Genomic DNA, 27,214 nt, shown 5'->3' with positions numbered 1-27,214 from the left:
TGTCATTCAAAGCCTCTATCACTTCACAAACTCTTTATAACATTACCACCTACACATTACATTGACACACTGGGCATTCCATTACCGTAGATTGAGAGAAGGTGAGAATTAAAAAGATGTAGGTCAAACATGTCCATGAAGAAAGGGGACAGTTCCACTCAGATGTACAACATCCCAGATGAGTCCTGTCTAACATGATTGGTGAGTATAATATAGAATATAGGATGAAGAGAGTATCTGGTATTTTGGAGTTGGCTAATACAAAGAGGGTATCTGGTTGGGTATGGCTAACTGTTCTATGTGGAATGTAGGGGCAATGAATATCTAAGGGTATTCATTAAATACCAATTTTATTCATTATTATCTGAAATCTGTAACATTCTATTTTGGGAAGAAATATATATATATTAAATACATCTATAAAGGGTATTGAGTTTCCCAAATTGTACATTCAGCATGTTATAACTGTTTTACCACACAGTAAGTCGTCTCTGATGGTACATACATCTATAAATGCATCGGTTTGGACAGCAGAAGGGGCGTAACGTTACGCTGTAGATAAAAGTCATTTCATCATCACTTCCTCAGTGGCTCGGTATTGGACGCAGACAGAGTGCTGCTATGTCAATTGACATACAAGACGATTATCACTCTTTTGTCGTTCAATGACCTGTATAGCGCTTTGATATAGATATAAATATTTCAAACATCGTTTTTATCATCGCTAACGTTGCAGTGTGATTGGGCGTGTTCGTGAAACTCCTGTCACGCGGTTAGAGCGTCCCTTGGAAATTGGCTTTGTTCGCTCCGACAGTACACAGTCAGTCTGTCTGCGTTATCATCCAGAATGGACCATTTGGAGAAGGAAAATAGGTCTGACGAAGATTCGGAATACGAAGAAGAGGAGGTGGACCCTAGAATTCAGGTACGTTATAATAACAATTGCTCTTTGTTTCAATTGAGACTAACTAATTAATTCATTTAACTGCATTTGATACATCCACTATTCAGTGCACATCTTAAGAGTATGTATTATCCCTGGCAGAAAGTCTTATCGGATTTTTTTTTATTTTTTAATTTAAAGAGTTTTTCATGTATTGATTTATCAAGAGTGTCTGTCTACCTTGAACAAAAGGTCAGTATTGTACCTGACTTAGTTGCGATGTAGGCCTACTGGTTATGTTTATGATTGTCTATGTTTTAGCCAAACTTGTTTTTGATTTAATGGAATGGATGGGAGTAAAGGCCTGACAGTCACATAGCATGTTCATCTGAATATACCCTCTGCTGTGTATTAGGCTATTCATTGGTTGAAAAATAACATAAAAGCTATGTGCATTTAATATATCCATAAATCAAGATAGTAGCTGATTCTTGTGTTCGTTCAAACCATCACTCTGGCTAACTTCTATTGTCCAGTCTAGTATTTCAGCCTGGTGTAACACATTCCAGATGTTGCAGACTTCCCAGATACTGTACATTCCTTTCTCTTGGTGTTGCTCAATATTGTCCTATGCTCTCTTTCTTCTTACAGGGAGAACTGGAGAAACTCAACCAGTCCACAGATGACATCAACAGATGTGAGACACAACTGGAGGTAAGACCGTACACACACACACTTTCAAGTTTAACATACATTTTCCCTCCAAAGTGCACCACATGGCTGACACTGATTGACAATTACAAGCTGAACCCCTATCAAAGAATTCCTTTCAACCATTAGACATTAACCTCTGCATATGAAAGATGATCTGTTCAGGTCATTGAGGTGGTTTATGTTGCAGAATGTTGATCTTTGGATGCTGTTAAATGTCAGTAAAGTAGTAGCACACAGCGCTGTCAGTCATATACCGTTTTGGACCTGTATTACAGTAGAACGTCTCTTTAGGACATCCGTTTGGGTCAAAGGCATTCAGTCTATAAAATACCTGTCATTTCTTCTAATGTTACTGGATCCTCACCGCCTTGATCAGCATAAAGCTTAAAGAACTTGTACAATGTTTCCATTGATCTTGAGGTTCAATGAGTTCTTGTCGAATACTTAGTTGTTTTTCGAGTTCAGATATACCCCCATTGTGGTGTTGTTGTTGAGTCAGCGGATCATGGTCAAATCTGTTTATGTGTAGACCCAGTTTGATGTGGTCTCAATGCAAAGCTGTCTGCCGTTGGAGTAAACGGTGCACCAATCGGTGCTTCGGTGAAGCGTGTCTATTTGACATGGACTTGAGTCCTTACCAATGGCTCCTCCGATCTGTAAACGAAATGAATGTCTCAAAATAACAGATTTTTAAAAAACACACGAAAACACAAACAAGATAATATCCAGTATGTTTCTTTTCTGAGAGAGCAAGGAATAATGTCCAACTTTTTTAATGCATTTGACTTCAAAGGGGATAAACACACAGATGTACTGATTCACCATTTCTCAAGTACATACCCGAGGGAAGTAGGGGTGCTGAGGGTGCCGCAGCCCCCCCTAAAAAAATCACAACATATGAAAGGAAGAAATCTTAACTACTGCTCAGTGCAGATTTGGCAGAGCTTCTGGGGTTGATGGAGTGATGAGGATCGCCAGCAGCAGAGCCCAGTGGATGTAGGCCTGTCATCATGCCCTGGTAATGGACCATTGGCTGTAGGGTTTGTATTGATCATGTTAAGGAGCATGTGTGACTGCTTTTGTTGACAAGGGGAAAAGCAGAACAATGACTAGAGTTCCATAACATCTGAGAATATTTTGTTGAATTCAGAGGCCTTTCATTAATATCAGTCTCACCATCCAAGTGGGAAAATATGTATCTGGGTAAAGGGCAATACAGTTACACAAATGGTTTGGGTTGAATTCAGATATTTGTAGGTTTACGACTGTGTGTTTGACATGGTGTTCAGTGTATGAGGAGGCTGTGACAGAGGAGATGAAATGCGTCACAAAAGCAAAGCTCTGCTCGACCCTGAGGTGTGAGAGACAGAGAGACTGCACTGTAACCTCTGAGGTGTGAGGGACGGAGAGACTGCACTGTAACGTCTGAGGTGTGAGGGACAGAGAGACTGCACTGTACTGTAACCGCTGAGGTGTGAGGGACAGAGAGACTGTACTGTAACCTCTGAGATGTGAGGGACGGAGAGACTGCACTGTAACGTCTGAGGTGTGAGAGACAGAGAGACTGCACTGTAACCTCTGAGGTGTGAGGGACGGAGAGACTGCACTGTAACGTCTGAGGTGTGAGGGACAGAGAGACTGCACTGTACTGTAACCTCTGAGGTGTGAGAGACAGAGAGACTGCACTGTAACGTCTGAGGTGTGAGGGACAGAGAGACTGTACTGTAACCTCTGAGGTGTGAGAGACAGAGACTGCACTGTACTGTAACATCTGAGGTGTGAGAGACTGTACTGTAACCTCTGAGGTGTGAGGGACAGAGAGACTGCACTGTACTGTAACCTCTGAGGTGTGAGGGACAGAGAGACTACACTGTAACCTCTGAGGTGTGAGGGACAGAGAGACTGTACTGTAACCTCTGAGGTGTGAGGGACAGAGAGACTGCACTGTAACGTCTGAGGTGTGAGGGACAGAGAGACTGTACTGTAACCTCTGAGGTGTGAGAGACAGAGAGACTGCACTGTAACCTCTGAGGTGTGAGGGACGGAGAGACTGCACTGTAACGTCTGAGGTGTGAGGGACAGAGAGACTGCACTGTACTGTAACCTCTGAGGTGTGAGGGACAGAGAGACTGTACTGTAACCTCTGAGGTGTGAGGGACAGAGAGACTGTACTGTAACCACTGAGGTGTGAGGGACAGAGAGACTGTACTGTAACGTCTGAGGTGTGAGGGACAGAGAGACTGCACTGTACTGTAACCTCTGAGGTGTGAGAGACAGAAAGACTGCACTGTAACGTCTGAGGTGTGAGGGACAGAGAGACTGTACTGTAACCACTGAGGTGTGAGGGACAGAGAGACTGTACTGTAACCACTGAGGTGTGAGGGACAGAGAGACTGTACTGTAACCACTGAGGTGTGAGGGACAGAGAGACTCCTCTGCTGTATCAGCTAGAGGAGAAAAAGAGGGAGATTAGATTAGAGTGGGGGAGGAAATGCATTATGAGGAGAGATGGAGAAAGGGGGGGCCCATCCTCTGAATTTTCTCTATTGAGCAAATGGCAAGCAGCAGTGGTGGAGCCATCTCTGTATTTGGTTCCTTGATCTTCATACACACTGAATGGGAAGGAGGCTAGGTTTAGGGGCTAGGGTTCAGGGGCTATGGTGTTTGTCCTCAGATGCCAGCTTGTTGCAGGATGACTGATGATGTCACAGGAAGTGTGTGTCCCTGCCCTGTTCTCACAATTGGCCTTCCATCCCTCAGATTTGAACCGGTAACAGGAAGGATATCTTGGTCCAAAACACTGGTGCAGATTTATTTATAGTCTCTTTACATAAAATCCCATGGTCAGATTGAACCTTTCAAAGAATTGAAAACAATCCAATAAACTTATTGCATAAGTCCAATATATTTTTTCCACACTGACATCTCCAGGAATCTGTTTTCATGCTTGTTTTTGTTTTCTGTCCACCATCATGTCTCCTCCTGTACGTCACACTTGACCCCACTTGCTTGTTCTCAGAAAAATCCCCTCTGCCTTATCTAAAATGGTTTCAAGGCAAATGAATGTTTGGGATTAGATGAGGTTTGATATGATTGAATGGAGGCCTGTTATTGGCTTCATCAGCCTGCTTAGCTGGGGCTTTTACATCTGACCACCATGACCGATGAATAAACATTAACAGTAGCTGATGGTGTGTTGCATAAAAGGCTATTTCCTATGATCATTTCCATATGGCCATTTAGTTGTTAATTACCTGTTTGCTTCTGTCTGAAGGTTACATCGACATCGCTGCCCCTGTTAACTTGATCAAAGACTAATGCACTTTTAGGACACTGGCCTTTTCAATTCTTATAATCGAAGGAGGGAGAGCCCCGACTCGTACGTCAAAATGAATTGAATTACCTTAAGAGTCTGAATGAATACTCTGGTTTTGTGAAATCCTGCTGCGTCTAACTTAATATTTGCTGTCAAGTGTTAACTCCGGTTGGTTAAACGGTTAAGAACACGGACGTAATGATGTCATCGCCTAAACATTGAGATGACTGTTGAGTCTTCTATGACCTTTGTGAACATTCATAGCAAGCAAAGGATTGGAAGTTCGCTACAGTCCTAGTTAACCTTTTCTCCCTGTTTCCTCTCCAGGATGCCAGGCAGAAGTTCCGCTCGGTGCTGGTTGAGGCCACGGTGAAGCTGGATGAGCTGGTCAAGAAGATTGGGAAGGCGGTGGAGGAGTCCAAACCCTACTGGGAGGCCCGGAGAGTGGCCAGACAGGTGGGACACCACTGGGCGAACAGGGGGACTATGGGCCGGGGGTCTCGGCTCATATTGACCCGTAGAAACAGTCCAAAATCTTTTATTTATCGGAAATGCTTTATTTGCCTAGTTTGCATTCTATTTGCCTAGTTTCTTTGGGATTCATTAAAACCAGCACATACTATTTGATACCAGGTTGACTACACATCATTTCTAAATACTAAGCAAATATCACATTGAACACCAAATGGGCTGGACTATTAAATGAAGTGTTACCTATGTACCTAGCTTGACTTGCTTGGACAAGTGAATGACCTGCAGGGTTTTGCCCTCATTTGTCTAATTGCCCCTCAATACACGGTAACAATGAGTGATGGCTCTAACAACAACGACATCACTAAGTGTTAAAGCCCCGGCTGCTTAATGAGGGGGGGCTCTGTGTGAAGCTGTGATCTTGGTTCCCTAATCTGCAAAGCCATAGTTATTGTTAGAGGGGAGCTGCTGCCACCTGCTCATCTGGATGATAGAGCCCTGCAGCTGGAAACAGTCAGAGAGGAATCGCCAGGACCAAACCAGACGTGAAAAGGTTTTGTCTCCTCTGGTGTTCTTAGCTCTGCTTTGGTCATTGTGTTCCTCTCATTCAGACAACCTCTATATGGCTTCTTAATGAGAAGGCACCTTTATGTGGTTGGGATTTATGTTAATGCCCCTGACAACACAAATGAAGTTTCCTTATGGAAAAAGGAAGTTATTCTAAGTTTGAGGATATTGGATTGTATGAGTTCCTCTGTCTACCTTTCACACATCTACTCAGGTGCACAACCCCCCCACATTGAAATATAATTTTTGTCCCCCAGCAGTTTTATCATATCATTTTATCAATAAAATGCAAATTAATTACTTAAAAATCCTACAATGTGATTTTCTGGATTTTTGTTTTAGATTCCGTCTCTCACAGTTGAAGTGTACCTATGATAAAAATTACAGACCTCTACATGCTTTGTAAGTAGGAAAATCTGCAAAATCGGCAGTGTGTCAAATACTTGTTCTCACCACTGTAGCTGTCAAGTTAACCGCTGTTTGATTTAATACTTTTTATTTATTTTTTTTATTTGTAGTGCTGAGCTAGTAGTGTAACTGACATGTAACGTTAGCTAATTCTCATCTGAAGAGAATGAACTAGCTAGCTAGTAGCTACCACAGCCAGTTCAGCTTTAGCCTCTAGCTATCTGTCAGGGAGCAGCATCTAACTGCTTTAGTGTGTATGGAAATGTTTTGTAGCCTTATTGTCCCGTTTCAACAGAAGTAAATTAACTTGGCTAGTTTTCGCCAGTTGATGGACCAGTAGAGCTAGCCAAAAGTTGGCTAAGGTTAACTAGCTAGATCACTAACTTTAGCTATTATTTTTGCCTCAATCACACTAGACCTGAATCAATAAACCCAGGGGCCAAACGATTGAAGACCAATATTCATCTGAGCAGGATCAGATGGTGACAGGGGTCTCAGCAGGGTCAGTCAAATAGGGAAGACCAGTCTGTGACGGCGCTGAGGTGAACTTTTGCAAAACCAACACTTTATCTCTCTGTGCAGCAAACACTGGACAAGCCAGAAGCTTCAAAGATTTAAACAATTTTAAGGCAGTCTGACTGACAACCCTCTAAAGTTGATTTCCAAACTGTATCAAAGGTTTATAGAGGCTTTTCCTGATGACACAAAACATGGCCAAAAAAAATGTGACGAAGACCTGGGAGACACTACTGATGATGGATACCGATATGTTTGAATGCCCAGTCACGTTCATATAATCTCAGACATAAATGACTGCAGTTTAAGACCATCCATAGAGCGTCATCTATGCCAGTAAAACTGAATATCTTGCACTCAGACATGTAGTTCCTCTGCTGGTGGTGTAAAATCCGAAAGGGGACGTATTTGCATATGTTATGATCAGAGTTCAGGAAAAGAGAATGTTCTTTTATCTCAGCATGTCTACAGATTCTCCCTTCCCGCTGTTTTTGTTTGCTTGGAAATGTTGATACTGGAGACAGTTACCAGAAGAAACTATGTAACCCAGCCTTTATAGAGGCTAAGAAATGCATTGCTATTAATTGGAAGGTTGGTTATCCTCCCAGAATGTCACAATGGGTGGCAGAAATGTCAAGTTATGCATCACTAGATGTGGTTTATTACAAGATGAAGGGTTTACTGTGCATCTTTCACAAGGTCTGGGTGCCTTATATGGAATACTTTATGACAAAAAGGGTCTGTATTGAAAACACAAGATTTGTTTTAGTCGAGCAGTTATTTTTTTCATTGGCACACTGGTCTGATTTGCACTGGTCTCAGTGGAGTAATCCAGGGGCCACGGGGATGGCACGGTCCAAGGATATGGGGATTGTGGCTCAGATGCACAAGGCACGTCTCTCCAGAATGCGCGCTCTCCCGCCATTTCGTGTGTATTCATTGCTACATAACTTCATCGTGTGCCTTGTTTGCTGTGTCTATCAATTCCCCATTTCATTTATCACCAGTAGTGGCCTATATTTGACCATTAATTCCAATTATTTCTAATCTGAAGTGTTTGTTTGGTTACGGTAGTTTTTGTTAATGCATTGAATATATTATTATTACAGTCATCTATTGTTCTTATTTTCGGAGTGGATGTGTGAACTCACGACCTATGCTACACTTGTGAGAAACAAGTTTTTATTTCATTCCATTTACGAGTTTTGTCAATTTATTAATCGCTCCTGTCAACGTTGAGTAAGGATGCACACCTGTTTACGCATATAGAAGTAGGACTAGTCTACCTGGCTTGCACACATATTTAGGCCCATAAATGTTCCTATAATGAGCTGTGGAGCTTCTCCAACAAATGTTTCTTCACCTCAAACAGCAAGTTAACAAAGTCTGTTTTTACAATCAATTGAGAATGACAATAGTTTCTCAAAGGATTTGAATGATATTTCCAGCTCTCTCCCTTTCGATTAACATTTGACACGAAAGTGAAAAATGTAAAGCTCTGATCCAGTGGAAACGTCATAAAATACCTGATTACTTCATATCACTTTCACGAATGGCCAACAGCTGTGTCTGTCCAGAGCTCACTGCTGCGGGAAACTGAGGGCCCAGAATATTTCATACAATGTTTCAAGTTTGCAGGCACAAGTTTCTGGGTGACACAGTTCATAGTTGATACAATGTTTCAAGTTCATTGCAGACAGGCCATGCGTAGCCAATGTGATTCATAGGATATTTATTTTATATCAGGATATTTATTTTATATCAGGATATTTTCTACCTGCAGGCTGCAATGTTTTTATGTGTTGGCTTTATGTACGCTATTTTTACATAGTCAGCAATGCAATAAAAGTTACTTTTAGATTTTCATAATTTTTATTTAGATAGAATGTAAATTAACCACAGATGATTTTGAGAAACAAAGACTTATAAATTAAATTAAACTGTACCATGAAAATGTGCATATAAAAATCTGAACTAGCATGCAGACTGGTAGAAGTGGTAAGATACATTGGCCCTCCAAATAGAAAAGGTTGCAGAGTGCTGGTGTAGCCTATTGCCGGCAACTTCAGAAGCGGAATTCTGCGAAGCGGGAGCAGCGGGATTTTTTTTCTTCTTTCTTCTGGCTATCTTGATCTCTGGCTCTCTCTTGAATCATTTGTGTGTCTTAGTTATTTAATCAAACAGCCTGCCTAAAGCATCAGACAAGTTCAGTGCATATAGTTGATTTTCTTAAAACACTTAGGGTGTGTCTATATATAGAAAAATACACGTTTGAACATTTCAACCAATAAAAGAAAAGACTACTCTTGGTTGACCAAGATTACATTTTTGTCGGTGACAGCCCTAGTAGAAATGCATAAAATGAGCTTCAAATGCCCGGGTTATGTCCCCCTCATTCCTAAAACCAAAGTTGCACCCCTGCATCTACTGGCCCAGTTATTTCACTGAAAGCAATGGTATGAAGCCATGATGTGTTGTTCAGGAATTCAATAAGAGTTTGGCACATACTCGAGGGATTGAGACTGAAACTTTAAAAAACAACTCTGTGGCTCTTATTTCCACACTAAGTTGGCAGGCATCTTAATTATGAACAAGTGCAGGACTCGCTTGTCTGTCATACAATGCTGAGCTCTGCAACAAGAAGTCAGTGGGACCTGACTGCAAAGGGCGATTCTAGGGCACTGGTCACTCTCTCTCTCACACACACACACACACACACAGGTCTCATAGGTCGATGGTGTGGTTGGGAGCATTACAAAGCGGTTGAGGTTGAAATGGATCAAAGGTGCGGTAAATGACATGGTTGAGTTAATCAACCTCACAGTGGTGACTGGAGCAGAACCCATCCTAACACAGCAGTCCTGAATCAATTATGCAACATAAACACTCTTCCCCTCTTTCCCTATCTTCCTATTCCTCTATACTCTATCCTCCTCTGTCTTCCTCTTCTCCTATTGCAACGTATCTCCACCTCCATCTTTCCATTCTCCGTCAGTGGGTGAGCATGTACACAACTTTGAACTTGAATCATTGTTTGCCCAGAGGGGTGGAAATTCTCTATCTCTCTGGTTTGTTGAAGTAGCCTACATGAGCAATACATTATCATTTGCTTTAGAAGGCTAATGATAAGGTACACGGGGAGTGGCAGCACTGTGGAAAAATGCCCTTGACTTTGGTCTAGATAGACAGACACACACACACACACACACACCATAACTCAGGCTTTTGCGTAACAAAACAATAGATGGTTACTTACCTTAGATGTTGAGAAGACTTGTATATCCTGAGGTAGTACGTGTCACAAGTTAATGGCTGACTGCCCTTGTAAGTGGATCAGAGACGGCTTGACTCAGCCGGAAAGCTTATCACTGTATGTTTCCTGAGGGGTCGTTTGGGCACCCTGCACTGTATGTTTCCTGAGGGGTTGTTTGGGCACCCTGCACTTTCTTTGACAGCTCCCATTTTTTAAAGTGCTGAATCAGCCTCGATTGCTGCAGTCACCAGTAGTGTAAAATCATGAAAAGTGTTTTTCTTATACCTCATGAAATATGTTTAGTTTCCTTCTCGTTCACCTCAGGTTTGAAGAGTGTGACTTGACAAAAGTAGACCAGTCATAATTTGGAATTGGGATTGGAATTTGGTTTACTTTCTGAATTAACTGGAATTGAAACAGAATTGACCCCATCCCTGGTTAGCATTAAACATTGAAGTCCTATTGCCCTTCCCCCTCAGCTGCCCCATCTTGTCTGGAGAGTAGGTACAGCTAGTGGGGGGGAAAGGTGGAACAATAGAGAGGAGGAGAATGGTGATGTGTTGTGGCTGGTGGTTTGGGCACAGTTTACCTCCCCCCTCTATCTCGCCCCCTCCCTCTCTCTCGCTCCTGCACGGCCCGTTACCGACAGTGATTACCACGTAGCTGAACTGAAGTGCACAGTCGAGATCGTCTCACCCCCTGCCTGCCTCAGTCATCTAACCGCAGTGTGTCTGGAGGTGGGAAGAACGAAGGAGAGACGGATAATGAGAGAGAGGAGGGGAGATGCCTGAGGTCCAGAACAGAGGAGACCGACTGTGGATATGTCTGTGAGATTAATTATGAACTGACCTCCATGATGGCCGTAGATTGAACAGATGTGGGGCTTAGTGGTGTCTGGCTGGGGGAGGAAAGCAATGAAAATCCTTCAGGCCTGGAGGAGATCATCCAGTAGATTGGTTGGATTTGGTACAGCTGGAATAGATTCAGACTGGGGGAGAGAGCTGTCTCTAGCTGATGTATGGGATTGTTCTCTGGCTCTGAGTCAAGGGCAGATGGATCACAGCTACAAAGGAGACTCTATAGGTCCCTGCACATCTTTGTCAGAGGCTGGGGGCTCTAATACGCCAACCTGTCACCATAGTGTCCGGGATAAAGCAAAAGGACTGGGAGAGAGTTTGTAGGAATTTATATGGTCATACTGTGAATATTGCATTTTATTACAATTACAAGATGCATTCTTGCAGTGCAAGAAGAATGTTGTCATGTCTTTCCCTGGAAAGATACTGGTTGTGGTAGAATAGGGAACCTTGTGCCAGACAGTCTCCTTTACCACCCCAGTAACTCAGTTCCATGTATTACAGAACAGCCAGTATATCCCTGAGGGTATGGAGATTGGGTTAAGACGGTTAGTGTCATTTTGTAATCCTGAAAAGTCAAGAGACCATCTGTGACCTGTCTCTTTCTCTCCTGTGGAGAGAGGTTTTGGCAGGCTTATAGCACTGAGCGGGTGAGGGTCATGGGGGCTAGGATGGGAAGGATGGAGAAGGGGAGCAGAGACAAGGTCATGGCCGTGTGCTGGAGCCATGCTCTGGCCTCCTGGGAGGTGGGACGCCAGCCTGTCCTGTGGTGCATGTTGATGCTGGTCAGCCCTGGTTACATCACTGCTTCAGCAAGCAGGACTGGAGCTGTTTTAATAATGGCAGCTCAGCTTGACAATGACTCAATACAGCTGTGTGTGAGCTGTGCATGTGGCTATTGTTCTGGTTGGCTAACTTTTGTGTGTGTGGGTGTCGACAGCGGCAGACTGGGACCTGAAATTAGCCCTATCATTTCTAACTCGCCGGCCCATTTATTTTCTCGAGGCCCCCACACCAGCCCATTTCTTTCCCCATTGTTAGCCAAATAATTATCATTTTGCTCTAAAATCCCAAGTTCGACAGGCCCTCTGGGCTAAAAATGGCATTTCGTGCCGTCCGCCCCTGGGTGTCAACGCTTGCTGTCCAAGCCTGCAGCCATGGAACATTGTATGAGTGTGCTGAGGAATCCAAGAGGCAGCTGTTCATTACAAGTGGTGCTTCAGCACATTAGACGTGGACTAGAACACTGAAGTTAAACAATGGCAAGCAACCACCTGGAACAAGTGGCTTGCATCCCCATGTCCATGCCGGAACACGGTTGTCCTTCACTTTGCCTCAGAGAACATTCAGACTGACCTGATCGATCTACAGCTTCTAGGTTGTTGTAGCATCAGACCATGAAGCATGATGAAGACGAGCTCTCCCTGAGTCATGTGCGGTATAACGACTTCTCCAGGATTAACTCTGTGGGTCTCTGACATATCTAGGCCAGTCACAATTTGTTTGTGTCTCACAGCAAAAGGAACCGTCTCAATCGGGACACAATTAAGGCCAAGGCTTGCGAAGCGTGACTGCAGAGATGCATGTTTACTATCTGACTGTAAATCAATGACCTCCCATTGAAAAGGCCCTTTTCAACCCATCTCACTCCCTTTTCACCAAGATTAATTGCCCTGCTTAACTGGGGAGATTAAATCAGTTAATTCTCTTGGAAAATAGCTGTGTGTCTGTGTTCTCTTCTGAAAGCTGATACTATTCCAGTGTTGATAGCCTATGCTGAGGAATGTTTAGCTGAAACGCTCTGGTCTTTGAAGTGTTGGCACGTCTTGTCAAATTTCTGCTGTGACGATTATAGGAAGGCTTTATATTTCAAAGCTTCTCTTACATGCGTGCAGCCATGGAGGCAAGCGTGAATATGTAGCAACGAGATGTTTATCTGAACATGTGCCGGTTAACCAAATTAATACTCTGTTAGGGCTCCGAAGAGCTCCAGCTCTGAATAATTTAAAGGCTGTGTAGAGCGGGATACGATTTTCTTATGCCCAAAGAGAAAGCATAGTCTTTTTTTATAAAGTTCCACTTTACTTACACTTGCATGCACACGCGCGTTGGTGCTTGTTTGATTCACATTTACAGAGCCCTACTGATTTAAAATATGAGTAGGGCTGTAATTATTTGATTTTTATTTTCCTGTATTTGAGTTACTATAGATATGGGTTGATATGTAATAAACATGAGAGAAATGGAAAAAGTTAACCATGAATGTTTAAGTACCATATTTAATGAAGCAGTTTGGTGCCTGTTTATCATCATCTGATGTAACTATGTACTGATGATCTTACCTTTGACCTGTGTCAAATGTCTGCCAAGTGTTGAATGTTGTGTAAAATTTGACTCCCGACTGGATTCGAGGACACCCTGATAGTGTTTCTGTGACACTGTGATTCTGTAGCATCTGATGTTGTGACTTCCTACAAGCCTCCTGGTGTTTACAGAACATTCGGTGCTGTGTGATTAATGTAGTTTGACATTTTCTCTGCTCCTATTCTGGAGGCGTCTCCCTGTAATTGATTTGATCAATGTCTGCTGTCCTTTTTGTTCACCTGGAAATCCCTGTTACCTATGATTTGTCTGTGTGATGGAGAGAAGTGGTAGACCTTATGATCTATTTACACAGACAGAAACTGCAGCAGAAATGCAGAACTGATGTGGTATGAACATCTTTCTAGAGGTCAAATATACACCGGTGGAAAGTTTGTAACCGCAGTCCTTTACAGTCCTTAGAGAGGACAGTGAATAACAACACAATACTTAATTGGAATGTGCTGAATAAATAGACTAATGCCTCCTCTTCCATCCTTCTCCCCGCCTCCGTAAAAATCCATCTCTCTCTCCCTCTTCCCTCCTGTCGTGAGTTCCTGAGAGGCCCAGCTTTGAAAGGTGGCTGAGAAATTATGCTCAAGTCTTTTTAACATTTTAACACCATCACTGTGCAGCTGAAAATGAAGGGTAAAGATGGGATGAGTAAACTGAAAAGAATAGAATGATGGATCACGGTGGCAGCAGGACTGAACTGGTGATGGAGGAGAAGAGTAGGCAGAGGAGAGATGGATTAAGGAGAAGGGCTGGGTTGCCAATCATTTATAGAGGAGCAGGTGTACAGCAGTAGGCCTGCTGTGAGAAGTCTCTCTGTTGGCATTCAGTTTATCTGCAGTATACAGTAGGAACAGAACACTACTAAATACTAATAAATGTACTTATATATTTATGAAGTGCATTCAGAATGTATTCATACCCCTTGACTTTATCCACATTTTGTTACGTTACAGCCTTATTCTAAAATTGATTCAATTGTTTTCTCCCCCCTCAGTCTACACACAATACCCCATAATGACAAAGCAAAAACAGCAGTATTTTTTTTGTGTGCAAATGTATAAAAAAAAAAATAATATCACATTTACATAACTATTCAGACCCTTTACTCAGTACTTTGTTGCATTACCTTTGGCAGTGATTACAGCCTTGAGTATTCTTGGGTATGACGCTACAAACTTGGCACACCTGTATTCGGGGAGTTTTTTTTCTCTGCAGATCCTCTCAAGCTCTGTCAGGTTGGATGGGGAACTTCGCTTCACAGCTATTTTCAGGTCTTTCCAACGATGTTTGATCGGGTTCATGTCCGGGCTCTGGCTGGGCCCCTCAAGTACATTCAGAAACTTGTCCCGGAGCCACTCCTGCGTTGTCTTGGCTGTGTGCTTAGGGTCGTTGTCCTGTTGGAAGGTGAACCTTCACCCCCAGTCTGAGGTCCTGAACGCTCTGGAGCAGGTTTTCATCAAGGATCTCTCTTTACTTTGGTCCGTTCTTATTTTCCTCTTTCCTGACTAGTCTCTCAGTCCCTGCCACTGAAGTGGTGGCATAACGCTGCCACCACCATGCTTCACCGTAGGGATGGTGCCAGGTGTCCTCCATATGTGACGCTTGGCATTCAGTCCAAAGAGTTGGTTTCATCAGACCAGAGAGTCAGAATATAATGATGTAATTACGTGGGGAAGGTCTTCATGGGTTCTCCAGAAGTGGGCGTAACCGCCTTTAGGGCAATTTTCTGGGCATACCTAGTTAAGAGGCAATGTCTAGACTTTACTCAAATCCAATTTTAGACAACGAACTTCACATTTCATCTTTACCAAAACATTCTCTTTGATTTGGACATTTTCCATACAACGTACAATGTATAAACATCAAACATATACTAGGTAAACTGTTGACGTTACAATGTTTTCGTAATAACGCCATCTATTAACCTTTTAATAACAAAACAAAAATGACATACATTTTCATATTCCATCCATCGTCATGACCACCATTGTGGCTGACGGAAACCATTGTTCCAAAGTCCCTTTATTTCATGTTTAATGTTCTGGGGCTGGTTCTTTATAGTAACAGAACAAAGGAATTTGTCTTTGGCCTGAGGGGCCTGAGGGGTTATAAAACCCCCACATCTTCAGACCCTAGATCTCTCCTACTCTGTTGGGGTTGAGAGATAATCCGTAGGATTGTGGTCTCCTGTAACCTGACCTGATCAGGACAGTTATGACAAATGGAAACAGGATGCACCTGAGCTAAATTTCAAGTCTCATAGCAAAGGGACTGAATACTTATGTAAATAATGTAGACAGACAGACAGGGTATCTGTTTTTAATAAATTTGCAAAACGTTCTAAAACCTTTTCGCTTTGACATTATGGGGCATTGTGTGTAGATTGATGAGGAAAGACATGTACAGTGGGGCAAAAAAGTATTTAGTCAGCCACCAATTGTGCAAGTTCTCCCACTTAAAAAGATGAGCTAGGCCTGTAATTTTCATCATAGGTACACTTCAACTATGACATACAAAATGAGGGGGAAAAATCCTGAAAATCACATTGTAGGATTTTTAATGAATTTATTTGCAAATTATGGTGGGAAAAATCTTGCTTGTTTGTAGGTGACCAAATACTTATTTTCCACCATAATCTGCAAATAAATTCATTAAAAATCCTACAATGTGATTTTCAGGATTTGTTTTCTCATTTTGTCTGTCATAGTTGAAGTGTACCTATGATGAAAATTACAGGTTTATATTTTTAAGTGGGAGAACTTGCACAATTGGTGGCTGACTAAATACTTTTTTGTCCCACTGTATTTAATCCATTTTAGAATAAGGCTGTAACGTAAAAATAAAAATGTGGAAATGTCTGAATACTTTCCGAATGAACTGTAAGTAGCCTGCTATCTAGGAGTGGTTCCTGCTGAAGTAAAATAAAGACAGAGATGGATGCACAAAGAGCATCGTGCTGTACAGTATTATGCTTCAATGCAGTATTATTTCTATGAACTGAGTCAGCCATTAGACTTTGTCTGATGAATAGTCCTTTCTCCAGAGATCATTCCTTGTACATTATATTAAGTGGACAACACTGGATGCACATAGGGAGTTCCTGGGAGTAGGCCATGTTTTCTCAGCATGGAGTCTGCTTGTTGGGGTTAGTGGGAAAACAACTATGCAGAATGATTTTATAGTAGATCACTGAATGTGCTTACAGAGCGAGGGAGAAAGAGGGAGAGACTTGTCTAAATAAGAGCATGTGTATGTTGCAATTCTCATGAACAACACGGCAAACCATTTTGTGAACGTGAGGCCCCGGTTGAATTCCTAGGCATTCAAACTCATGACTCATCCATACAGTGAAGTGATAGACACTGGTTAGCATGTGGTTGGACCCAACTCTCTATGTGCACGCCAAGCCCATCCATGTCATGAGAAGGTCTGTGAATGGGTTGTGTGATCACCACAAGGCATTTGGAAGGCTAATCAAATGACCATAGTAGGGAATGGGATGTTGTCTAAATCAATGGAATATCTTGGCTTGCAGATCCTTGTCTAGTAGAGTCTTGGCGTATACCACATACTGCTCCATAGGTCATGATGAGAGCAGGAAACAATGATCACTTCATTTCACTTGTTTTCTTTACGGTGACTCAATGTGTTCCTCACTTAAATTAGTTCAGCAGAATCTCTAGTCACATGAGATCCTGTTGGAATTCTCCTATGCTGTGACTTATTCATAAGCTGCTTGCAGCGAAGGAGACATGTCAGTGTAGATCTACCTTCACTTCCTCCCAAACTAGTCAGGCTACTGTAACTGAACAAAAGTTCAGTTGGGATTTAGTTTTTGGCAGTTCAGAAATGTTTTTTCCTCCTTACTGTAAAACGTTGGAATGATATTTAACCTCTACAGGAAATGTACCCACGGACACACACTCATGCCCACACAGATACAGTAAATCACTTTACTAGTACCCACAGAGCAGAGAGGGGTTTAGGGTATTAGTTCTAGTTACAGGGGGGTTCTGTCGCTTTACTAGTACCCACAGATCAGAGAGGGGTTTAGGGTATTAGTTCTAGTTACAGGGGGGTTCTGTCGCTTTACTAGTACCCACAGATCAGAGAGGGGTTTAGGGTATTAGTTCTAGTTACAGGGGGGTTCTGTCACTTTACTAGTACCCACAGATCAGAGAGGGGTTTAGGGTATTAGTTCTAGTTACAGGGGGGTTCTGTCACTTTACTAGTACCCACAGATCAGAGAGGGGTTTAGGGTATTAGTTCTAGTTACAGGGGGGTTCTGTCGCTTTACTAGTACCCACAGATCAGAGAGGGGTTTAGGGTATTAGTTCTAGTTACAGGGGGTTTCTGTCAGTTGCTATGACTGACAGATCAGAGAGGGGTTTAGGGTATTAGTTCTAGTTACAGGGGGTTTCTGTCAGTTGCTATGACTGACAGATTAGAGAGGAAAATTGGATAAATGAGAAAAGGATTAGCTTTGCAGCAATGCAACACACACACAGGAAGTCTAAGCCTAAGCTTCTACTTTGTACTGTACCTCAGCGTAACTGAGGCTGGAGGAGGGAACTGTTTTGGAGTTTATCCATTACTATGTGACCCGGTTGGGCTAAAATAAGGACAGAGAGTAAAGGGGTAATACTTGTATGTTCTCTCTGGCAGCAGTCTACGATGTTTTGGTGGACCTCAGAACAGAACATTCAGAGTGGGTAGGGAGGGAGGGGTTGACATAAAGCTAGATGTTACTGAGACCTTCTGATAGAACCAATAGATACCAATAGGAAAACAAGATGTGGAGCCTTGTTTTATGCACACAGGCAGACAGACAGATAGGCAGATAGGCAGACAGGCAGATAGGCAGATAGGCAGACAGACAGGCAGACAGACAGGCAGACAGACAGGCAGACAGACAGGCTGACAGACAGATAGACAGACAGATAGGCAGGCAGACAGACAGGCAGACAGACAGGCAGACAGGCAGACAGACAGGCAGACAGACAGACAGGCAGACAAGACAGACAGGCAGACAGACAGATAGGCAGGCAGACAGACAGGCAGACAGACAGACAGACAGGCAGGCAGGCAGATAGACAGGCAGGCAGATAGACAGGCAGGCAGGCAGACAGACAGACAGACAGACAGGCAGACAGACAGACAGGCAGACAGACAGACAGGCAGACAGACAGGCAGGTAGACAGGCAGGCAGACAGGCAGACAGGCAGGCAGACAGGCAGACAGATAGGCAGGCAGACAGACAGATAGGCAGACAGGCAGACAGATAGACAGGCAGACAGATAGACAGACAGGCAGACAGACAGGCAGACAGGCAGACAGACAGACAGGCAGACAGACAGGCAGACAGACAGACAGACAGACAGACAGACAGACAGACAGACAGACAGACAGACAGACAGACAGACAGACAGACAGACAGACAGACAGACAGATAGGCAGGCAGGCAGGCAGACAGACACGCACACACATCTGTGCACACAGACACAGACGCACACAGACGCACACAGACACGCGCACAGACACGCACAGACACACGCTGCAGGCACAGCAGACACAGACGCACACAGACACGCGCACACGCACAGACACGCACAGACACACGCTGCAGGCACAACAGACACGCGCACACGCACAGACACACATGCGCACAGACACACGCTGCAGGCACAGGCACAGCCGCGCGCACAGACACAGGCACAGCCACGCACACAGGCACAGACACATCCGCGTGCACAGGCACAGACACAGACGCGCACACAGACACAGACACATCCGCGTGCACAGGCACAGACACAGACGCGCACACAGACACAGACACACAGGTGACGTGTTTGACAATAACTCTATTAGCTGTGAGGTCTTTGAGCCCTAAATCTCTTCCCCTGCTGTATACAGTAAGTGTCAAATGAGACGATGCAGGTATACTTTGCTTATACAACCATATGTCATGCCGTCAGGACCTTTGTGTTTTCTCAGAAATTAGTCCTTTTGATGTTAGGAACATCTTATGTACAAGACAGTTTGGCGTGTTTCCATAGTCAGTCACAAGGACCTTTGGTGGCTTGTTTGTTATTTCGCCTAGTTGCTATTTTTCATGCTGACTCAACAGCTGATTTGGTTTATTCCTGTCAATGTTTGAGCTAAAAGTTTTGTGTCTCTTGTTTTTAAAAACAGCATTTTATAAGAAGTGCTTACATTGTAGTTATATAGAGACACTAGATATAGTAATTTCTTGACTGAAGAGCCCATTGTTAATTTCCTGTGAGAGGAAAGTGTTCTCTTGAGGTGTATAGATCAAGGATTTGGCCTAGTATGGGCATTGGCCAGCTGCCAGTAGGTCAGGGGTTCAACCCCTATGGCCAGACATGGCCCACATAATATTTTATGGTGACAGAGAACTTGGCTGGCGACAGAGTGTCATGATCTCTTGCGGTGCCCGTCTGGCAGGCTGTCACTCTACCCGTTGCCCAGGCCCAGCTAGAGACCCAGTCATGAAGTATGTCTGGTAGGGTCTCATCCCATCTGTTGTGCAGATGATTCTGGAGGAGACCCAGTGAAGATCTGGTTCTGTGGCTGATCTCAGTGCATATCTGCCATGTTGTCTCTCTACCCATTGCCCAGGCTCAGCTGGAGGCCCAGAGAGCCACCCAGGACTTCCAGAGGGCCACGGAGGTGCTGCGTGCGGCCAAGGAGACCATCGCCCTGGCAGAGCAGAGGCTCCTGGAGGAGGACACCAGGCAGTTTGACTCAGCCTGGCAGGAGATGCTCAACCACGCCACCCAGAGGGTGAGTACCGTACTGCATGGAGGGGGAGGAGGGAATGGGGTGCTGCGAATTGCATTAGTGCAACATGGCTGTCTGTCAAACCTACATTTGACACCTGAATGTTACTATCCAAAGGTTAAAGGCATAATGTGGATGGAAATTGATTCTTCGCAAGTTAGGAAGTCACATTGTCACATTTCTGTGTAGCTGCCAGACTGAGTTCTGATTGGCTGTTGCAGGTGATGGAGGCGGAGCATACAAAGACACGGAGTGAGCTGGTGCACAAGGAGACGGCAGCCAAGTACACGGCAGCCATGGGCCGCATGAAACAGCTGGAGAAGAAACTCAAACGCACCATCAACAAGTCCAAGTGAGTCCCATATGACTGTGTTGCGACCACAACCCAACTACACTGTAGTTAAAAGACTGAGAAGTCAGAGTGAACCTGATACGACCACTGTGTCAATTACCGAATGGTCTGCGACTCACACATTCACACATCCATGTTTATTTGTCGACAGTGACCTTTTCCAAGACATTGATCTTTCATGGAGGAGATGTTTCAGTAGCTTGAAAAAGGTCAACTTGAACAAAATAAATGAATATAAATGTGCAAAAGGTAAATGTGCGCGCAACAGTGGAGGCTGTTGAGGGGAGGACGGCTCGAAATAATGTCTGGAACGGAATGGCACCAAACACATGGAACCCATGTATGTAATGTATTTGATACCATTGCACTTATTCCTCGAGACTGTCCTCCCCAATTAAGGTGCCACCAAACTCCTGTGGCGTGCAAGTGTCCTTTTCGACCTTTGATGATGAAGTAGTGGCTGTTTTTGTTCCTAGCAGCACAAAGAGAGACACTGTAGTGGTGTTCTGGTTAGTATATACTGTCAGGTTTTTACTAAACTCCATAGACTGGAGGTCTGTGTTGGGGAGGGAGTGTACAGTGTAGAGGAGTTTCCCTGCTGTGACTGAGGCTGTTGACAATTACATATAGTCTTAAAAAGCTTCCTTGTCTCCTTTCCGTCATCACCACAGATCATGTACTTGATGTGTGTAATTAGTATGGTTGAAACCTATTTAGTGTCATGAAGATGAGATGAGAAAAGAGACCGTTTTAGAGTGTTGGGACTGAGCCTGTCTTGCTCTGTGTTGCCTCAGCTCTCTGTCTAATCCTTTCTCCATGGTTAGCTCATCTAATGTGATAACCCTATATCTCACCCTGTTGCCTTGGTGATATGTACACAGCTGTTCTGAGTTGTCATTGCCTCTAATCTTTCTCCTTCCCTCTTTTTTCCCCCTTTTCCCGCTCTCTTTTTGATTGACATCTCTCCCGCAGACCTTACTTTGAGTTGAAGGCAAAGTACTACCTACAGCTTGAGGTATGTGTGCACTACACTACACTGGAATTTGCCTGCCTTTATAGACCTTTTTAAAGGTCTTTTAGATTTTAGGAGTCTTACTGTCTTGTTATTGTGGACTCTGCACTGTGGTTAGATCTTTACTGATGTGACCTAGGTCAATAAACTTTGACCTTGAACATATTGCCATGTCATCTCAGGTCTAAACCATTTATGGCAATGATGGTTTCATCTTCTGCCTTTGCGTGAGTGTGTGTACTTAACTGTGTATAGCAAGCTAATGCTAACAATGACTCCCTTTCTGTCTGTCTGTAGCACCTAAAGAAGAACGTGGATGAGTTGCAGGCCAAGCTGAGCCAGGCTAAAGAAGGGTACAAGACGGCTCTGAGAAACCTGGAGATGATCTCAGACGAGATCCACGAACGCCGACGCAACTCTGCCATGGGCCCCCGGGGCCGGGGCGTGGGCGCCGATGGCGACAGTGTCGCAGTGGATGACATCGCCAGCTTCAAGATGGAGTCAGATGGCATCTCCAGTGAGTACACTTACAGTGCATGATGTTCTGGTCATTTCATTTCTGTGCTTGAAAAGTGCAGAAACTGTTCTTGGATCAGATGCCCTACATAGTGAGGCTAAACAGCCAGCCTTGCCTACTTTTCACTAGTAGTTGGGTATGGCACATAAACACATACACACCCTGTTGACTCTCCTTCTGACTTGTTCTTCGAAACCTTCGTAGGAATTCCTAGAAAACGTCATCATTGACGTTGTGCAGGGAGGTCTTAATAATGTCTATTCTTTGAAAACATCAAGATGATGTCCGGGCTCCTGAGAGGGTTGCCTGTTTTCTTGGAATGTTTTCCTAGAATTGGAACATTAAAGGCGCACAGGATGTTTGGAGTTGACTTTAATGAAAGTGAAGCACTGCCCTGCGTTGGTGTCTAAATAATGTGCAATACATGCTAAATGTGCTCTTTTGAAGTCTGTTAATTACATTTTCTTTCAAAGGAAATTCCTGTTTAATTTAAAATGCCTGTATTGACTTTGCAGAAGATCCCATGATATGTCAACTAGCCTAGAGACAGCGTTACTGTTTAAGCTCCTATGGTTAAGGTTAGGACTTGACTATTGACAGCTGATCCTGAATCAGTTAAGTGCTGAAGATACACACTGTGATGACATTGAAGCTGAACTGTAGTCAGACGAAGACCGTGGATGTTCACAGCAATGTGTGTCACTCACTGATCCACCTCCCATTGTCCTGCATTATGGGCTGCGGGGATGATGTTTCCATGGCAACCTCAGAGCCCTACTGCTGGCTGACCCACTTAGCCGCCATTGGCTAAGGTTATTGCTGTTGCGCGTTAACCCACATAAACAGTAATATGCTGTGTCTGTTTCAAACTCTCCAATGGCAGTAAACAAAAGAATCAGCGATTGCCCATAGTTCAAGGTCATAAAAACATTCATTCATTCAGTCCATGTTGGAATTTGTGACTTTTGACCCCTACACGGGAAATGGATCTCATATTAGTCTTGAAGTGCTGTATGTCTCTACACTCCCACTTTCAGTGTAAAGTATGTGTCTGCAGTATGCAGAGTCTGCAGAGTCTCTCTCCCCCTTCTACCCACCATCTGTCTCCCTCGTTTGCTTTTTCTTCCTACTCCCTTTCTCTACGTTCCTTACCCTTGCCCTCTCTCTCCCCCTCCCTTTTTCACCTAAACCCCTTCACACTCAATCTCCAGCTTCCTGTTTGCTCTTTGGAGAATTTGGATTTTGTGGATGCCACATTGATGCTCGGCATGTACACTCAGTTGCACAGTAAAGGCTTGTTACATCTCAACCACTCTTCCCCTCTCTCTGTCTCTGCAGTGACGTCCGAGTCGTTTGAGGATGAGACCTGCAGCAGCAGTGCCATGTCAGAGGAGGACTCAGAGACCCGCTCCACCTGCAGCCTGGTCTCCTCCTCCCACTCCCCCAACAGCCTCCAGGACCTCCCCTCGCCCTGTCCCTTTGCCAGCTCTTCCTCGCCCTCGCCCTGCCCCTCCTCCTCCTCTTCTCCTGCTCCCTCCTCACGCCCCTGCAGTCTGGACCTTCCCAGCCCAGTCTCGCTGTCTGACTTTGGCCTCATCTCTCCTGTCCTGGGACCACGCAGCGAGTGTAGCGGGGCGTCATCACCTGAGTGTGACCTGGAGAGAGGTGTGTGTGTGTGTGTGTGTGTGTGCGTGCGTGCGTGCGTGGCCAAAAAAGTAAAAAATGAGAGCTGGGTTTAGAGCGTGTATTTGCATACTGTATGAGGTAGTGTGTACATATGCAGACAAGTGAAAAAGGAGAGAGATTGATGTTGTGTGTGTTTATTTTCAGTAAGACATATCGTCTTCTGCTTCCTGTCTGACTTGCACCTGAGCCAGAGGAGAGACCTATTAGTCATAGTGACAGCTAGCCTAGTGCTTAGGCCAGAGCAGGTGAAGAGGCACAGGTTAGCAGTACTGCTGGGGAATACATCCTAATCTCCACTGGGTCCCTAAGAGCCTGCGGAAGGTTTTGGACCAGTGAGAAAGGGTAACAGTGGGAACTTTTAGAAAAAGACTTGGGTATGACAGTCTACGGGTGTGTGTGCAGGGCTTCCTACACACAAAGGATATTCATTACTGTTTACGTGAGTTTTTTTTGGGGGGGGGCTCCCAATATACTTTATCTATCTCGATCACCAGGCTCACACAACATACCTCTCTGTGTGTTTCAGGTGACAGAGCAGAGGGAGCGGAGGGTGAGCTGGACAATACTGTAAACAACAACAGCACCACCGTCCCAAACACCAAGAAGACCACGGGCCTGGAGGGCCGCCTCAGCTTCCTGTCTCTTCGACGCTCGCGCAACGACAGCACCAAGAACGCCAAGCGCGAACGTCAAAGCCGTTCCCAGACCCCCACCCAAACTGTGGTTCTGATCAACGGGGTGTGATGAGGAAAGCTAATCCACAAGCTAACCCCATCACCGGCTTTGTGTGCCAACGTGCTGTATTGCCAGTAACCACACACACATTCCATTCTACCCCATGAACTAATACTGGCTAAGTAAACAGAAAGTGGCTCAGTATGAGATACTATGAACTAAATGGTCAGTGTATATACAGTTCATATGGATTATGATGAGAAGAGACTTAAGACCCAACCCAGGGTGAGTGATGTCATGAAACCACCACTTCCTATAGAAAGGACCTTTCACCCTTTGACCTCCCTCCCATAGCGTTGAGACCTCAGTCAGATTGGCTTCCCATAATTCCCTACTGTACTCCACACACATTAAGGACAGTGCTGGCTAACATCCTATGGGTGGGGGCCCATGGTATATGAGGGGAAATGGGACAAAGTGTTTTTTTTACTGTGATATTCTCCCTGAGAGGGAGCTGCACTTCTAGACAAGATGTGATTCTATTGTTGGTAAATGAAAGAATGAACTCCTAGCTTCGACTATTAAAAATGGGGATTATTTATAAAACCTGATGTCTCAGTGAATGTGCCACCTGTTTTACCATTACAGAAATTTGTCAAATACAAAACATTGATAGCAATATGTGTTATGCTTTTGTAAAAGAAGAGCACGCATGAGGCCAAGATTTAAAGTCAAGATTTCTAAAAATAAATAAGTACATTTATGGAGTTGAAGTTTTGTGAATAACCCTCATAACTTGTAATATTACTCTGCTATATCCTCTCTCAGATACTTGACATGTGAATACTCTCACCATTATGTAATCCTGTGTACGGCTTATAGAGCCTATGGCAACTGCTTTGTTACCATGGAGACGTAACACCCCCCTGGCTGGTATCTCTTCGGACAGCCTGTGCATTTGTCCAATAGGGGTCTTCAGAATTGGACTTAAAATAACTGTATTCTATTGCACAACTAATTTCCCAGTGAGCTAATTGTGAATCCATCTCACCTGCAGTACACATAAAGCTGGACTTGGAATCTGATTGAACGAGAGTATAATAATTGTGTGGGGTGAGGCTACAGTAGATATACCCTCCCCTCTTTGCTCCCTCCATCCTGTGGTTCTTCGGTGCCAGGGAAATGGGCCTCCAGACACTGTCACCCCCTCTAGCCCTCCTTCCATCCATCTCCCTGTCATGGCATCCCCAATGGCCCGGTACTGAGGGACAACATCCACCCACGGACGGTAACACTAAGAACTGAGCAATAGCGCAAGGACAGAACTTTTGATAACCATATCTGCCCATGGACACGTTCATATAGAGTTCTCTGTAACGGAATGCAAATGGCCAGCCTGGTAATTCTCAGAATCTGAGGATGGTTTTGTCTTGGACCAATCTTGAGGATAAAGTGAAACTAGATGACTGAATGAAACTGATGGTGAAGAATGATGAGGCCTTTTGTGGAAACTGACAGAATAATTGATAAGAGTGTTGTGATTTCTGATGGACAGTATCAGCTACAGTAAGTTGTAGATCCATATTGGCTAAAGTGGCACACAGTAGACTGTCAATGTTTGTGAGGCCTAGTCGTCTGTCTCAAATAGTGTTAAATTGTCTTCCTCTCCTGGTCTCCTTATGCTCCATGGCCACATGGGAAAGGTATTTGGTCACTGAGTTATGAGAAAAGCAAGCTATTGCACAAGCGTATGCAGTCTATTTGTTATTGTGAACGCTCCAGTCTATGTATGTAGTGTACGTGTACAAATGTAATGATGTGTCGATGTTTATCTCTGTCACCCTCCGCTGTGGAATATAAGGATATGACCATGAACAGTCCTTGTCATAGCCGTTTTCTTCCATTATGTTAAGAGTAACTTTCCATTGTGTCTCCAGTTTATGTGCCTGTTTTCTGAAAATAATCCAATAAACTGATGTTCACTGCAGTAAGCCTTTGTTCATTTCTGAAGTTCTATACAAATGTAGATCAACTAATCTTTTGTCTTTTTTTCCTCACTAGCCTGAAATTCTTCGGTCAACTGGTTAAATGACCCATTGACCCAAATTCCAGGTAGGTTTAAAAGTTATTCTATAAAAACATGTCTATCAGAACCCTATACAGTAATTGACTAGCCTGTAGCCATTCTGACTCCAACTGAGCTATACTGATATTTTCTTGGTCTTGATGACATTGTCAACAGTTATTGGATCGCTGCAGATAGCCTATTGCAACAACAAAAAAAGACCATTGCTTTCTTGCAGGTTGTTTACATCACCCTGGCTCCTCGTTGGAAAACCTTAACATGATTAACCACAGCAGAAAAGTAGTTGACTCGCGCTGGGATTCCCCACGTATAAGCCATGTGCTGCTGACTGTAGGGTTACAGGGTTCAGAATGTTAGCAGGTTTGACATTAGCCACGGCTAAGCCAAGTGAAGATCTTTGGTGGCAAGGCAGCACAGAACTAGATTATAGGATCCTGTTCACACTAACAAAAGTTAAACTAGTTTTCAGATTTCTTAGCAGTATTTGTCAGTTGCCAAATCTGGCCCTGGGGTTAAATTCCTGCCTTTTACCTAGACAATTGTTTTGTTCGTTCTCTCTTTACTGCACTTCCCTGTCTCTCCTCTACCTCTCCAGATTCCTCCCTCAGGCCTGGTAGTTGGTCTCTCTGCCCTGTGATTCTCATTAGAGGTTGTGACCAGCTGCTGCCCACGCAACACGCTCTGTTTTCAAATGCTCTCAGACAGGAGAGAGGCCAGATCTTCA

At 44.0% G+C, this 27,214-nt stretch overlaps 1 protein-coding gene across 1 annotated transcript; it reads left to right on the top strand.

Annotated features, from left to right (window-relative positions):
* Positions 1-509: 509 nt before the first annotated feature.
* Positions 510-26,391, top strand: LOC110514133 (SH3 domain-binding protein 5). The gene is made up of 9 exons (XM_021593671.3): positions 510-925; positions 1,535-1,597; positions 5,241-5,369; positions 20,001-20,165; positions 20,384-20,514; positions 21,487-21,529; positions 21,824-22,043; positions 23,382-23,708; positions 24,256-26,391. Exons 1-9 carry the CDS (start codon positions 848-850, stop codon positions 24,471-24,473), a joined length of 1,374 nt encoding a protein of 457 aa, XP_021449346.3. The 5' UTR covers positions 510-847; the 3' UTR covers positions 24,474-26,391.
* Positions 26,392-27,214: the final 823 nt, after the last annotated feature.

This window comes from Oncorhynchus mykiss, chromosome 3 (assembly GCF_057628025.1).
Source record: "Oncorhynchus mykiss isolate SJ-2025 chromosome 3, ASM5762802v1, whole genome shotgun sequence".
In the NCBI taxonomy this organism is placed as follows: domain Eukaryota; kingdom Metazoa; phylum Chordata; class Actinopteri; order Salmoniformes; family Salmonidae; genus Oncorhynchus; species Oncorhynchus mykiss.
Note: the sequence above shows the minus strand (reverse complement) of the source record. Positions and strands in the feature narration are given on the sequence as shown.